The sequence below is a fragment of the Lytechinus pictus genome, chromosome 18 (genome assembly GCF_037042905.1).
Source record: "Lytechinus pictus isolate F3 Inbred chromosome 18, Lp3.0, whole genome shotgun sequence".
Taxonomy (NCBI): domain Eukaryota; kingdom Metazoa; phylum Echinodermata; class Echinoidea; order Temnopleuroida; family Toxopneustidae; genus Lytechinus; species Lytechinus pictus.
This window is the reverse complement of record NC_087262.1, coordinates 16694093-16709275: the sequence shown is the minus strand read 5'-3', so window position 1 is coordinate 16709275 and position 15183 is coordinate 16694093. Positions and strand designations below refer to the sequence as shown.

General features: G+C 35.4%; 1 protein-coding gene across 1 annotated transcript; it reads right to left on the bottom strand.

Moving 5' to 3' along the window:
• Positions 1-9012: 9012 nt before the first annotated feature.
• Positions 9013-15183, bottom strand: LOC135157525 (uncharacterized). The gene is made up of 2 exons (XM_064113413.1): positions 14465-15183; positions 9013-12667 (listed from the first exon to the last, which is right to left on the bottom strand). Exons 1-2 carry the CDS (start codon positions 15092-15094, stop codon positions 11306-11308), a joined length of 1992 nt encoding a protein of 663 aa, XP_063969483.1. The 5' UTR covers positions 15095-15183; the 3' UTR covers positions 9013-11305.

Here is a 15183-nt window from a genome sequence, read left to right as displayed (position 1 = left end):
AATTATATTTCTTCAAAAGTATATTTACAAGTTATGTTATAATTTCGGCCTCCGTTACAGCATTGTTTCCCTATAGGCCTATATATTTTTGTGATTTTTGTTCTGTAAACGTTCATGATATAACTGCCTGATACTTGCAATCTGCAATTGTAATGCGTTTTTTAAAGGGGTACTTAAATCTGGAATTAATATGATTTGAACACATAAAGGAAAATCAGAAAAACAAAACAGTGAAAATCTGATCAAAATCGGCCCGGACAAGGGATAACATAGTTACGACATTTTAAAGATTGCATTATCTGGTGAAACATATCTTCATAAATATTCAATGGGCAACTGATGTCATATCCTCACTCATTTATTTTGTATTTTATTACCTGGTTTATTCACCTTTTTCCCTCCAAGAACTAAAAAAAATGGATTGTCAACTGATTTAGTAGGCCATCATAAGAAAAGAGCAAGTGGGGATCTGACATCATGAGACCACCTAATCAGCGGCGGATCCAGCCTTTGCCGATAGGGGGGGGGGGGCCAGGATTTTTTTCCAGCCATATTTTCCCCGATCGGCCGCTCGATCGAAGATGATTTTTGTTTTATTCCTTTGAAGGGGTAGTCCTCATAGTAACTTCCTAGCTTTATTCTTAAATAAATCAACATGAATATACAATATCATAATCCTTATTCGTATAATGCGAGCGCGAAGCGCGAGCAAAATTTTTTAAAAATAATTTTAATGTATTTTTCCTAAAATTTGAACATTCTGGGCAATGTTTGTTATGCTGAAAAAGAAGTATATGCAACTAAATAGTTACTACGAACGCGAAGTGCGAGCAGAAATGAACTGATGGAAAAGGTATCTGTAACAGACTTCTTGCAGTTAGCCATGAAGACGTTACATTTTTCAACAATTGAATAATGCGAGCTGACATTTTTTTACATTTTGACCTAAAGAATAGGAATTCTAAGCACTTTTTGAAACTTGAAAAGAATAGGTATATATATATATATAAACATTTGATGCGAGCGCGTAGTGCGAGTGGAAAATTTCGAGATTTAGACCTACAAACGAGACACTCTATTCATGTATTGTAAATCATGAAAAGGATGAGTAATTTGGGGTCTTCCTTACATTAATAATGCGAGCGCAAAACGCAGGCAGAAAATTTTTATACACGTTTTGAACTGATTGAAAAGGTACCCGTTAAGGACTGCTTGCACTTATAGCCATGAAGACCTTACATATTTCAATAATCAATAATGCGAGCGCGAAGCGCGAGCTGAAAATTTTTGACATTTCTACACAAAGAATTTAAAATTTTAATCAATTTTTGTAATCTTGAACAGGATAGCTATATAACTAAACAATTGATGCGAGCGCGAAGCACGAGCGAAAAAAATCGAGACTTAGACCTAAAATCGGGATACTCTGCTCATGTTTTGTAAATCATGAAAAGGATGAGTAATAGGGGATCTTCCTACATTAATGATGCGAGCGCAAAGCGCGATCATAATATTTTTATATTGTGCTGTGAAACTGGATAATGATTTACATATAGAGAACAAGTTGAGTATCTGAATAAACATGCGCGCGCGTTTCAGATTTAGCCCGAGGCATTCTAAATACATCTTTTATTACGAAAATCAAAGCGAGCGCGAAGCGCGAGCTTTAACTATCTCATATTTCCGATCTGAAAAAGTCAATTTCAGCTCTAAATTTCAAGCAGTTTGAAGGAAAATTGTGAGGTGGATATGGCTCGAACTTAATAAAGAGCTGATATTTTTCATTATCATTACTTCAAGTTTTGACATTGGACCGGGACATCCTTAGGACCTATCATCATATGAAAATGATGACTATCTTCATATTCCTCTTGCTAAGCGCAAGATGAAACAAAAGAGACAGTGTAATTATTAAATCTTATTTATTAATGCCTTATGAGAGTGAGAAATCTGATGATATTATGGCCTGAAAACTGGACATTTCAAGCACTTTTGTAATTAGGAATACGATGCATCGGTTAATCTATTTTTAACTATTAATGCGAGCGCAAAGCGCGAGCCAAAATTTTTGATAAACTGTATTGAAAAGAGGATTTTAAGTAGTTTGTTGTATAATGAATATTGAGACATACATAACTCGCCAATCAAAATGCGAGCATTTATCGCTATCTGATACGTTTTGACAATTAGACCTGAAAAAGGGATATTCTGAAAACTAAATGGAATACACGAAAATGATAGGTACCTGATAAATCAAAATTTGCGAGCGCGCAGCGCGAGCCGAAATTTTAATATTCAGACCATAAAACTTTCATTTTTAAAGAGCACTTTTTAAAAATTGATTTGGAAACCACACAAACTAATGAAAGTTCGATTTCCGAGGTGAAATATATATTGACTTCCAAACTTGATATTTAAGCTCCATATTGAAAGAGATATGTAAATCACCTAACAGGGAATGCGAGCGCGAAGCGCGATCGAAAATTTTAGTGACATGAAAGATTGTTTTTATTTTCCAAGTCTTCCCCTCATCTTATTTTATTCACTCGTCTTCCTTCTCTTCTTTTTTCCCTCTCTATTCCCTCCTTTTTTTTTCTTTCCTTTTTTTTCTTCTTTTTTTGCTCCGCCAATAGGGGGGGGGGGGCGGGCCCCCCCTGGATCCGCCTATGCCTAATGAATATTCATGACGACTAGTTTCACAAAATATTGCTTAACTTAATTTTGCTGTTATCAGAATTTGATAAAATTTTAGTGAATTCTATTTTAGACATTTTCAGCCCGGTGTAAAGTCTGCGGCCATAAAACTAATATCTATATCTGGTCGTAGCCGCGTTTTCCTCCTTTTGACAAGCACTTTTTGGCACAAAGCATATAAAGCCTTTTTTGGAATATATGGTTTCATAAATTCGTTCAGTGACGGGGTCTGGTCATTAGGTGCATGATGTAAGAATTTTCTCCTTTAAAAATAGATATGTTCGTCAACTCTTCGGTTGTGAAATCGATATATTATAGGCTAGGCCTGTAAATCATGTCAAGTGCGCTGGGCAAGATTATGCCTACCTGAAAGGTCAAGTCCACCCCAGAAAAAAAAAAGTTGTTTGATAGAGAAAATCAAAAAAAAAAAATAACGCTGAAAACTTCATCAAAATCGGATGTAAAATAAGAAAGTTATGACATTTTAAAGTTTCGCTGATTTTTAAAAAACAGTTATATGCTCAATACTATGATATGCAAAATAAGAGTCAATGATGTCACTCACTAATTATTTTTGTTTTGTTTTTATTGCTTGAATTATATATTATTTCAGCTTTTACAGATTTGAAAATTAGGACCCTATATTGTCTGAACCAGATAATGTTAAAACAATTTAATTATACATCTTCGGGTAGGAATGCAACTTTATTTCACATGACAATGGGGAGAAAATGAGAATATTTCATATTTCATAATAATAAAATACAAAAAAATAGTGATTGGGTTATGTCATCAGTCATCCCATTTGCATGCCAACTAAGATGTGCATATAACTGTTTTGTGAAATTTAGCGAAACTTTAAAATGTCATAATATTCTTATTTTAGCTCCGATTTTGATGAAATTTTCAGTGGTATGCTTGTTTGATTTTTCTCTTTCTATTCAATTAGCTTTTTGTTTGGGTGGACTTGTTCTTGAACGGTGCATGGCTCAGGGAAAGTTGTGCAATGAATTCAGAAAAAAAAATCAGTGGCTACATGATCCATGACGGGGGCGCAATGCCGCTCCATACCGGGCCCCCTGCATAGGTAATTTGCACACTTGGGATACTTACATTTACAATTTTGAGGGTGTTGTACGTTGTTATAGGGGTGCATGGGCAGGATGTGCCCCCTTGATCCGCCAGTGATTCGTAAGCTCCCACCACAATATAATAAATCACACACAAACCAGAATAGGGGTACAAAATTTAATCAACATTATAGGCCTACACGATTCATAAAATGAAAGATGTAATCCAAGGCTATAATGAATACTATTGTAGACTTATAAGTATTTTTCCTGTAAGCCCATGACTATATATCAACTTGAAATGGGTCAATTAAAACTACCGCGTCTTGTCTTAGTATAAGCGAAAAAAAAATTATAAGCATAAAACAAAGTCATAATTACAAACATTACAACTGTTTGGACAATAAAAGGCCTAGGCATAGGCTACAAACTATAACAGTCCCGTTGAGTATCGTGATGTTGTTGAAACAAATTCAATTGCAAATTTTACACTACGTTATAACATGCAGGGGCCGCGGAACCGAGGCGGCGTCATCATATCAGCCCCCCTTTTTCCAAAACCGTGTACACTGATACGTAAAAATAACCATATGATTGTGATTTTTAGCCGATGATGGTCAGCCCCCCACAAGTTGTATCAGCTAGCCACCCCCCCCCCCCCCACTTTGAAAAACGTTCCGCGGCCCCTGGTACTTTGATTGTTGCAAAAATAAAAACTTTAAACAATCATTTCGGTCTTATTATAAGCTACAAACCCATAAAACAAAACAAACATAATCATGAAAACAAAGTCATAATTATAAAAAAGTGCTGTTTGTTTTAAATAAATTTACAGTTGCGATACTAGAAATGACCATTACCGTTTGTAATTTTGAAGAATAATACTCGGGAGCAAACCAAGGAACTCACAGACCTACAATCTATAACAGAGTCCCGTTGAGTATCGTGATGATGTTGAAACAGATTCAATTGCAAATTGACTACGTTCTAGCATGCAGGGGCCGCGGAACCGAGGTGGCTCATCATCAGCCCCCCCCCCCTTTCCAAAACCGTGTACAAATACGTAAAAATGACCATATGATTGTGATTTTTAGCCGATGATGGTCAGCCCCCCCCCCCCCACTTTGAAAAACGTTCCGCGGCCCCTGTTACTTTGATTGTTGCAAAAATACTTGGGGGATTTAAAATTCGAACAATCAATTTGTCTTATTATAAGCTATACAAACCCATAAAACAAAACAGACATAATCATGATGGTCTTATGATAAGCTACAAACCCATAAAACATGCAAACATAATCATGAAAACGTACAAAGTCATAATTATAAACAAGTGCTGTTTGTTTTACATAAATTTACAGTTGCGATACTAAAAAATGACCGTTACCGTTTGTAACAATTTTGGAGCAAACTCACACACCTCACCGCACCCACCCACCCCCTCCCCCCCCCTCATCAGTTTGAGTATTGCCAAACACAGAGAGATACATGGAGCAGGGATATGCGTATCCCTGGTTTGAACATGCAGGCATCAATCCAAGTGGTGTTGGAATTTCTATAAATAGTCACACAGACACACTAGACTGGCCTTTGACCTCTTACGACCACATGAGACCGTATCATAAACACAATCAGCGCTCCCAATCAGTGCGAGGACATGGCGGCAGTGGAAACGTGGGGATTCTTTGTAAACACAGACACGCTGATCGGCCAAACTGCAATGGCACCTCGCAAACGCCGATGTGTATATGGGAACGTACTTTCTAGAAGCAAAACACTTGTTCCTCGTCGCTCGTTGCCCCGCCTCCACACATCAGAGCACCAATCAACGATCATCTATGAGCATTGCACACTCTCATCGGAAGAGGGCGCTACTAATAAATACATGGCACAATTTTGAAATGCAACGAACTTTCTGTCACAACGGACTCCTGCAACTGAAAGAGGGTCACTTATATTTCATATTTTTATAAATATATCCAATGATTTTTATGATGTGAGATTTTCATGACGGCATTTTAATATTGTAACTGTTATACCCATACTATTTTCAGGTATCAACATTGATTTTTTTTTAAACAGGGAGCGATGTTATATTTTGCCTTTAACTAGGCCTTATATTATATAGATTTTATCCGGAATAACAATAAAATTATCTGATGTCTTGTAATGTGATATTCTTTCAAACAGCATGAGTTTCCTTTCCCCCTATCTCTCTTTTTATCTCCCCACACATCTTTTCTATTTCCCTCTTCCCCTCTCTGAATTTACTATTCATTATTATAATTCCCTTTTACATCTTGCCCTCTTTCGCATCTCCTTAGTTCCAAACCTCTACCCCTTCTGCCCCCTCCCTTCTTTCTTTCAATCTCCATTTTTCTTACCATTCCTGGAACAAATGGTATGAACATTTTGCCTATATTTATCTATCGAGATAATGGTATAGGGCTACCACTCCCTATACGATTTTGTACGTAGTGTCAAAGGAGGAGAAAAATAAGGAAAGGAGAGAATTGAGGAAAAATAATTAAAATGGAGAGGTCTGGACCATATACCTATAAAACATCCCTATAGTTCAATTGAGAAAATATATGACGTAATCTTTCGGTGACCCCCCCATCAAAATATCATGGCGCCGCCCCTGATTATAATTATCATTAAAATTGAAATCCATGAAAAGAGTGAATGGAAAGTAATCGGTTGGTTTAGAAATCTTAATTGTCGAATTTTATTATGTCATTCTATGGTAGGGGCCAACATTCCTTTTTGCAATTCCTCCCCTCGCTCACATGATAATAAAATTATTCGCTTCTATTATGATTTGAATATTTACAGCGTTAGTTTTTATTGGCTACACCATAATAGGCTATAACAATTTTGTGTATTTCACAGATAGAAATCAGACAGCGTATTATGAAGAGATTTAATAAACTCGATAGATATGTCGTTAAAAACATGAAATGATATTATGTTATGTAAAACAGGTAAAATAATTATGATTGTGCAAAATAATCTATACTCTCAGTGTAAAGCCATTTTCGTTGACGCAAACAATTTCCGTCCGATTTGTCAAACTGAATTGATAACATTCATTACGTCCAAATTAAAACAAACAACACTAAATTGGCGCAAAATGTTGGTATTATAATTCATCTCAGAGAACAGTGGGTAAAACGAATTGCATCCTGATTTGATACACCGTTCTCTCTTTCTTTAAATCGACGGATTTACTAAAAACGTAATTCGTCTGTGAGAAGGTATTTGATCATTTTAGTGAGATTTGAGATTGATTTATTAATTATTCGTTCTTAAAATGCACTAAAGTACATTCATATCAAAAATACATTGTAAAAAATATCACGAGTTCAATTCCAATTATAATATACATAATTTAGAAAAAATCGAATGAAATGATATTGAGGTGAATAAAAGTGACTTTTGGTAAAAAATAAATGGAACAGAACGGAGGGTTTGCCAAGAAAAAGCCCATGCTTGTATGAGAGACAAACCCCTGTGTCTTTGTTTCGATATATGTATTTAAAAAAATCAGCTTACAATAGCGGATAGAGATGGAACATGACGCCAACAAAAAAAAACAATATAAATATCAAAAGTTGAAGTACAAAAATAAATTATAGAAATATAATATTCGCGGAAGAGAAACATTATGTCAGTGCAGGCAGCGAATAGTTGAACAAACATATTTAGAAATCATATTATGAAACTATACATCTTTTTTATTCATTCACTTAAAATCCCCCTTCCTATGTGGTAAGACTATAGTCTATCTTGCCAGAAATCCATGTGTATACATTTCCAAACGACAAAAACCTTAATATTCACGAAGAGAACAAATTACTTTATTTACCGAACCGAAGACATCAATGATATTTGTATGGGGACGGTTATTGTTTTTCTATCAACGAAACATTTAAAGTACCCCCTTTTTTTTGGTATCCCCTTTTTTTAGTGTCAATAGTCATACAAGGTTGAACTTCAAAATCCATGTGTAAGAAGTTTTTTTACTCCGTGCGAGGAGTCCTCTATGGGTATATAAATTGTTCTTCTTTCATTCAGTATTCAACAAATTCAACAATTCAACGAAATTTTCAAAGAGAACACAAATACAAAAACAAAAGAGACGAGGATGTTTAGTAATTTATCTCCAGGGGCCCGTAACACAGCTTAGCAATTATTGTAGAACATTTCTCTACGATTGATTGCATTGACTACAATATACAATTAATCGTAAAAATCAAATATGCAATTAATCACTTATCTTTGTGTTACGGGGCCCATGGGTTGCCTGGGAAAGGAAAACCTAAAATAAATTACTACCGCCCAAAGGCCTTCCTCCCAGACCTGGGCTCCGTAACACAGAGATTAGCGATCAATCGCTAAATGAACTGACCAATCAATATTAATGGTACATGCGTATTTGGTTTATAATACTGACCAGGGACCAATCAGTGCGCTTCTTTCATATTTGCAATCCATCGCAAACCTTTGTGTCACGGAGCCCAGGGCTCTGTAACACAAGGTTTGCGATGAATAGCAAATATGAAAGTATACTTCTGATTGGTTCCCAGTCAGTATTTTGCGACACATGCGCGTGTAACATTGATCTTGATTGGTCAATTCATTTAGCGATTGATCGCTAATCTTTGTATTACGGAGCCCCGGGACTTGTAAGGTGACATCCACAATAATAAAAACACATTCATACAATTATATTATACAATAATAATTCATATAAAAATCGCATTTTAAAATTGATTTGATATGTATGAGATCAAGAGAATGTACAGGTATTAGAAACAAAATATGGGTCAAATTTAAACTTTAAAAAAGTGTGAATTTTATATTTTATGGTAAACGTTTCCATACATACATATGCACACTATAATATAGAGAATGTAATAACAATATAAATTTCAATATTATTTATATACACATTATGTCTATGCAATGTCACGCAAGTAATTCAATTAGAAAATAGAATATATAGATACTGAATCAATATCTTTCAATAACCTTTCAATGTTTCATTATTAGAGTGCAAATGCTATTCTTTTACTTAAAGGAAGACCTTATAGGATGTCACAATTAATTATCTTATTTTACAGTACGTCATTCGTCATTCTGTCACTTCTACAATATAAATGTCAAATCTGAGAAAAAAACAAAGAGTCCAATCATTTCCTTTTAAAAATTTGTATTGATTTTTATTCTCCTTTTTTTTTGGGGGGGGGGGGTGGACAACCGTATGTATGTGCATTTGTGTTGTTTCTTTCCATCAACATTTTCTAAAAAGGTGAATATGATAAAAGATTTTCTCCAGAAAATAATTCAGTCTCCAATAGATACCTTTTCATGTTGTTCGAAGATAGAGCATGTCCTGATTCTCTCGAAAGAGGGCGGTATAAACAAATGGCAATTTATAAACACGTAGTCCGATAATAATTTTTATATTGAGAAATTTAATTAAATACAGCGTGTTATATTGGCTCAATGTACACCATTCATCTTTTCTCACAAGAAATTCCTTATTCAAATTATCATGATTTATATTGATTTCAATAATGTTCAAAGTATTATTTTTTTATATGATTCGTTGTTTTTATTATTATATTTCATGGAAATTTAATCATTTATTAAGCTAACCTGAATTTTGTAAAATAGAACGTATGGCAATGTGCAATGCAAGAAAATATTACTACTTATACCTTTGTTATATTATGATGTATTGTATTCTGAATAAAGGCAAAACAATTAAAAAAAAACAATAACAAGTTCTTCGATATAAATACATTTCTATGGATGCCCTCGTGAAATTGAAATTATGTTAATATCGTAGTTTGTATTTGTAGTGACTGTTTATAAACATTAATCATTCAGCGAGGTGTTTTAATACAAAATGAATATTCCAGTAATTATGTACATTTCGTAAAATGAAAATATTGATATATCAATCGGTTTGTGGGGACTATACAGTGCGTATCAAAAAAAAGTTTACACTTTGAAAAAATCCTGTAAAATTATACATTTGTAATATCCTGAAGATTTTTCCACATTTTAACATTGGTACAGATCCATTTAAGCAAATGACGAAATAACTGTCGAAAAATATTTACGCTTGAGTGAGCACCACTTACTTTTGAAAAGTTAGTGAAAAATGATTTGCGCAGAACTTTGAAATAGTTATGCGAATAAAAGGAGACCTTAATCATGAAGAACACGTTGAATTTAGCTAGTAAAATTTATTTGAAGATATCTTTCACCTTTTTTAACTTGTTTCCTTGGCCAAAACACTTCAAAGAGTGCATTGCGCCCCACCCCACTTCCCCACAAACCAAGGCCATCAAGACGATATTTGCTTTACCCTGAGCTGTGATTTACATGAAATGGCTAAGGCTTGATTTTCATCTTGTTAATCATTGTTAAGCTTGGGAAAAGTGTGGAGAAACGAGCATTAAATGAAAAATGAAATGTAAACCCACTTTAAATGATAAAAACTTAGTGAAAAAATGCTGGAGATGTCTTATGTAAGCATTTGTACAGATTCAGCTATGTCCTTAAATCCAGTTGGCACAAAAAGGGTTAAGTTTGTGCTTACTAAGTATTGAAATTTCAATTTGGGTGGCAAAATTGTTACAAAATGCTTGAATGTATCTGTTTTATCTAAATTGACTAAAAGTACAAGGGAAATGTATGAAAAATGTTTCGCAGGGTAAGTTTGATTTCGCCCGTTCCCCTTGACACAGCGTGAAAACGAGCATTTCTGCGCAAACAGATTTCTGAGAGCTTTACAAAAATGGACAGTGCTCACTCAAGTGTAACATTATGTCAAAACGTTTACTTTCATTTGATAGATGAGACCCAAACCCAAGATTATATGTGAAAAAATTACCCACATGTTGTATATTTTTTAATTCCCAGGGCTTTTTCAAAATGTAAACTTTTTTTTGATACGCACTGTACATTCCACACAAAAAGAAATATAGCCCTATTCAGATTAATGGTTTTACGGTCGAATAGGAAAGAAATGAGCTGATATCCGTGATTATTAGGTTTTTCCTTCACATCATATAAACACTGGGCAGAAAAATTTAAGATTTCGAGATCATTGACGTATCTCCACAACTAATAGGCTGACTTGCAAGAAAACAGCATATCAATTGTACACAATTTCATAAAGACTAATCTTGACACTCACAAAATATAGAGTTCGTTTAATATAATAGTCTTTCATGGAATTCTCCATAACAGAGACCTAATGACACCTTAAGCATTAGATAATTCATATTCACGAAATAATGAAAAATAATGGTCTTTTGATAATCAAGTTTCAATGATGAAATTGTTATATGTGTATGCAAGTTTTTATTCGATTCGTGTTAGAAGCCCTGTGTATTATATATACACAGCAAAACGTAGGAAAGTCAAGAAAAGTTATTACAAAATTTCGGATATCCCATTCACATACACTATATTAAAAAGCAATAAATCATGTGATACGTACTTATTGTGAGATACTCGTGATTACAACGATACCTTGATGAAATATAACTTCTTGTAACAAGCAAAGGCGAGTAGGTCCGGAGAGAGGGAAACCAAGTAACACCAATAACCACCCAATGTCATATCAAGTGCTTTGAACTCAACTCTTTCCCTCAGGTTCAGACCATCAAGATCATAGAGCCTGATCACCACCTTCCTATTAATATAATCAACACTCGCTACATACACCCTGTCCTGCTCATCCACGGTAGCATACAGGTAGACATCCTTTGGAGCTTGCAGAGACTCACCAGCATTCCCATCCCTGCCATAGACCGTCACCACGTTTGGATTGGTGAAACAACATGAACTGGTGACGATCAAACCCAACCTGGTGGATGATGCCTCCCACGTCTTGTGCTTTGTTGGAACAGTGTGTTTGAGAGTGGATCCAGTCGGGTCATAGATGTAGACTTTGTTGGCACCGCTAGCAATGAGGATCTCATTTGATGGACTTCTGTTCAGTTTGAGATAATAACCAGTCTCACTCACGTTGATTGTTGCTTTCCTGGAGCCATCGGGAGAATACACGTGTGCTTCTGTAGAACTAGTTGAGACACATAATGTTCTGTCTCGTAGAATCGCAATAGCTCTATAACCCACGTCATGTGGTATGTTTGTATACTGCTCCGTTCCACCAGCTATATCAATGATATCAATACCTGGTGTATAAATCCCATATACGATGGCCACACTGGTATGAGTGTAAGCTGTCATTCCAATCATTTCTCCCCGTAGATCTATACACTTCATGATTTCTAACTTGGGATCTGATCCCGAGATGCTCCCGAGGTCCAGACAAGATTTATCTGCAGGATTAAAACTCTTCAGTGCTTTCTCCGTGATATCAACAGTAAAAGTGTGATCGATAGGGTCTGAGATTTTTCCGAGTTCAAGACAAGTAGCATCTCCAGGATTAAAACTCTTCTCCTGTGCTTTCTTTGTAATAACTTCCGCAGTAGTGCGATCGGTAACCTCTTTCAGCATAGCTTCTAGCTCATTACAAAGCAAATTATGAGCGGACAGACTATCTGTCTCAAGATGACCCAGTCTGTCATTATCTACCAATGTAATCGAACTACAAATGCTTTTGATCCTCTGTCGTTCCTTGGACTTTAGGATGTTGAGATCATCCTCGAAACTTCGCTTCAATTCATTTATTTGCTCGATGAGATCTTGAAGATTTCCTTCCAGCTCTTTAACCTTGATGCTGTAAGCCTGGCTGACATCATCTAGTAGTTTCTGCATGGCAGTGTGTACCTCATGACGTTGTAATTCTATATTCTGAATGTTCTTTTCCAGCTCAGCTTTCTTAGCTGCACATTGGTGGGCAAGTTCTGTCACCTGTAAAGATCGAGAAAGTAAAAAAGTAGTAACTGTTTGCCGTCAAAGAATCATTCACGTAAACATGGTAAATGTTGTTTCTATGTTAAAAAAAAATATCTATAAATATACCTATTATAATGTCTGACTTGTATACACCCGGGAAGTTGCATTAATTTTTGTATACACCCGGGAAGTTGTATTAATTTATCCGATCTCTATTCTGGACGAGGGGGGGGGGGCGGATAGGGAGGCAACGAAGGATATGAGGGACTGTTATTGTCATTATTATCATTATATGAGTGATCGTATTACTATTGTTATATTATCTTTATTAATTATACTTTTAACTATGATTATTACCATTGTTATTATAGTTAATATAGATCTTGCTAAAATTGATAATAGTATCATTATTACCATAACTACCACTTTTATTATTATTTCTAATTATCATCATCATTATTGTCATTGTTATTATAAACATTATTATCATCATTAGCAGTATAGACCTAAACGGTGTGAATAAAAAAAAAACCTTGACACCTCATAAGTCGCCAATTTAAGGGGAAAATATGTCATGAAAGCATAATCATTATATTTTGAAAAAGTATCTTCTTCCAAGTATTTTGATACCATAATTAAGTGGCATGTCTTCACGCTTATATAATCAGTAGGTATTCTTTGCAATTTAAAGTTTGATTCACGCCAAAGTCAGGCATGACTGCTATGAATGAATCCATATGCCAATGATTTCATAATCCTACATGACTTAGTAAACATATTTGCAAATCCCTTTTCAATGAAATCAATCTCAGAGTTAATAGGGGTAAAAAGTGTTTGTTAAACAATTGTAATGTAAATTATTGAACACGTATTCTGAAATGGATTTTGATGGAGTCCTTGTTAGATTCTGCCATCATTGACATCTGGATTCATGTATTGCAGCCATGTCTTAATTTGGCTTAAATCAAAATTTACATCACTGCACAGAATAGCTCCTGATCATCCAAGCGTTAACACATAATATACCACATAGATATGATATCAAATTATTTTCAGGCCATATTGTTAATGGCATATTTTCCCCCTTAAATTGGGGATTTGTGAGGTTTCGTGTTTTTTTTCTACTGACACGGTAGTTACAACACGGGGGCCGTGGAATAGTTTTGACAGCGGGGGCTGATCCGAGGGTAAATTGCCAATTCGTCCGCTCATCACATGGTGTACATTCATTTAGTCTAATGCCACTCCGTCCATCAACATTTCGTCTAAAAACATTTGGTCCAATAACCATTTGGTCCAATCATCACTTCGTCTAATTACCATTTCGTCTAATAACAAGTTGGTCTAATTACCATTTTCTTTTCATTCATTTTGCACAATTAACACTTTAGTTTAATTAGACCAAATGGTATATGGACTAAATGGCTATTGGACCAACTGGTTATTAGACGGAATAGCATTTGACTAAATAAAAGTAGACCATCTGGTGAGTAGACGAACAGATGATAGACCAAATGGTAGTAGACGAAATGACGAATTGGTATCAGACGAATTGGCAAAAATGTAACATTTCACAATAAGATTGTCATTTTAGTTTTTGGTACACATTTATAAAAAAAAAATCGAAGGTCTATAAGTATACCCCAACTAGTTCTGCGTCCCCTAGATGAGGAGGGAGGACGAGGAGGTCAGGGTTATTAAAAGAATAGCTAGTATCATCATCTTTTTCTCCTTCAGCGGCACAATCTACATCAGTTTCTTCTCAAAATATTATTTTTCTACTTAATATCATTTTTTTTTAATGACCATTACCTTTCGCCTCAACTCATGCTCGAAGTCAGACTGGTTCTTGATGTTATGGACTTTATGACCAACGACCACGCACCTGAGACAGACACGGACCTTACAATCATCACAAAACATATCTTTGTTCTCTTGTTTGTGGATGGAGCATTTCTCAAATTGATGACCAATGCTGACCTTCCCTTCGATGACATCCTCCATGGAGACAATCTCGTGATCTTCAAAAAGTTCCATGTAGTGATGGCATTGTAAACATTTATCACATATGTAGTTATTACATGTTCTGCAGAAGGAGACAGCGTCTTGCTGAAACTTGCAACCAATACATTTTGTACGCATCTCAAGGACAGCATTCATCCCTCCACACTTGGCGTGGTAATCGTCTACGAATCCGTTAATGGAGACATTGAGGCGGAGATCGTCGACTCGGTTGGAAGACAACTTGGTGATCTCCCTGCAGAGAGGACAGACCATGTGGTCAATGTCCTGGTGGGTCAGATCATATTTCTTGAGACACTTACGACAGAAAGTGTGTCCGCACGTCAGGATCGTTGGTTCATCAAAAATATCAAGACATAGCGGACATACCAGGTTCTGTGAAGAACTGGAGGCTTTCTCTATTTCAATCTTTTCAGCCATTGCTACATAAACTCTACAGTCAAACTATTTCAACGAAACTGAGTACTACTTAGTTGTGAGAGATAGCTACGAGTAACACCGCTGTAAAT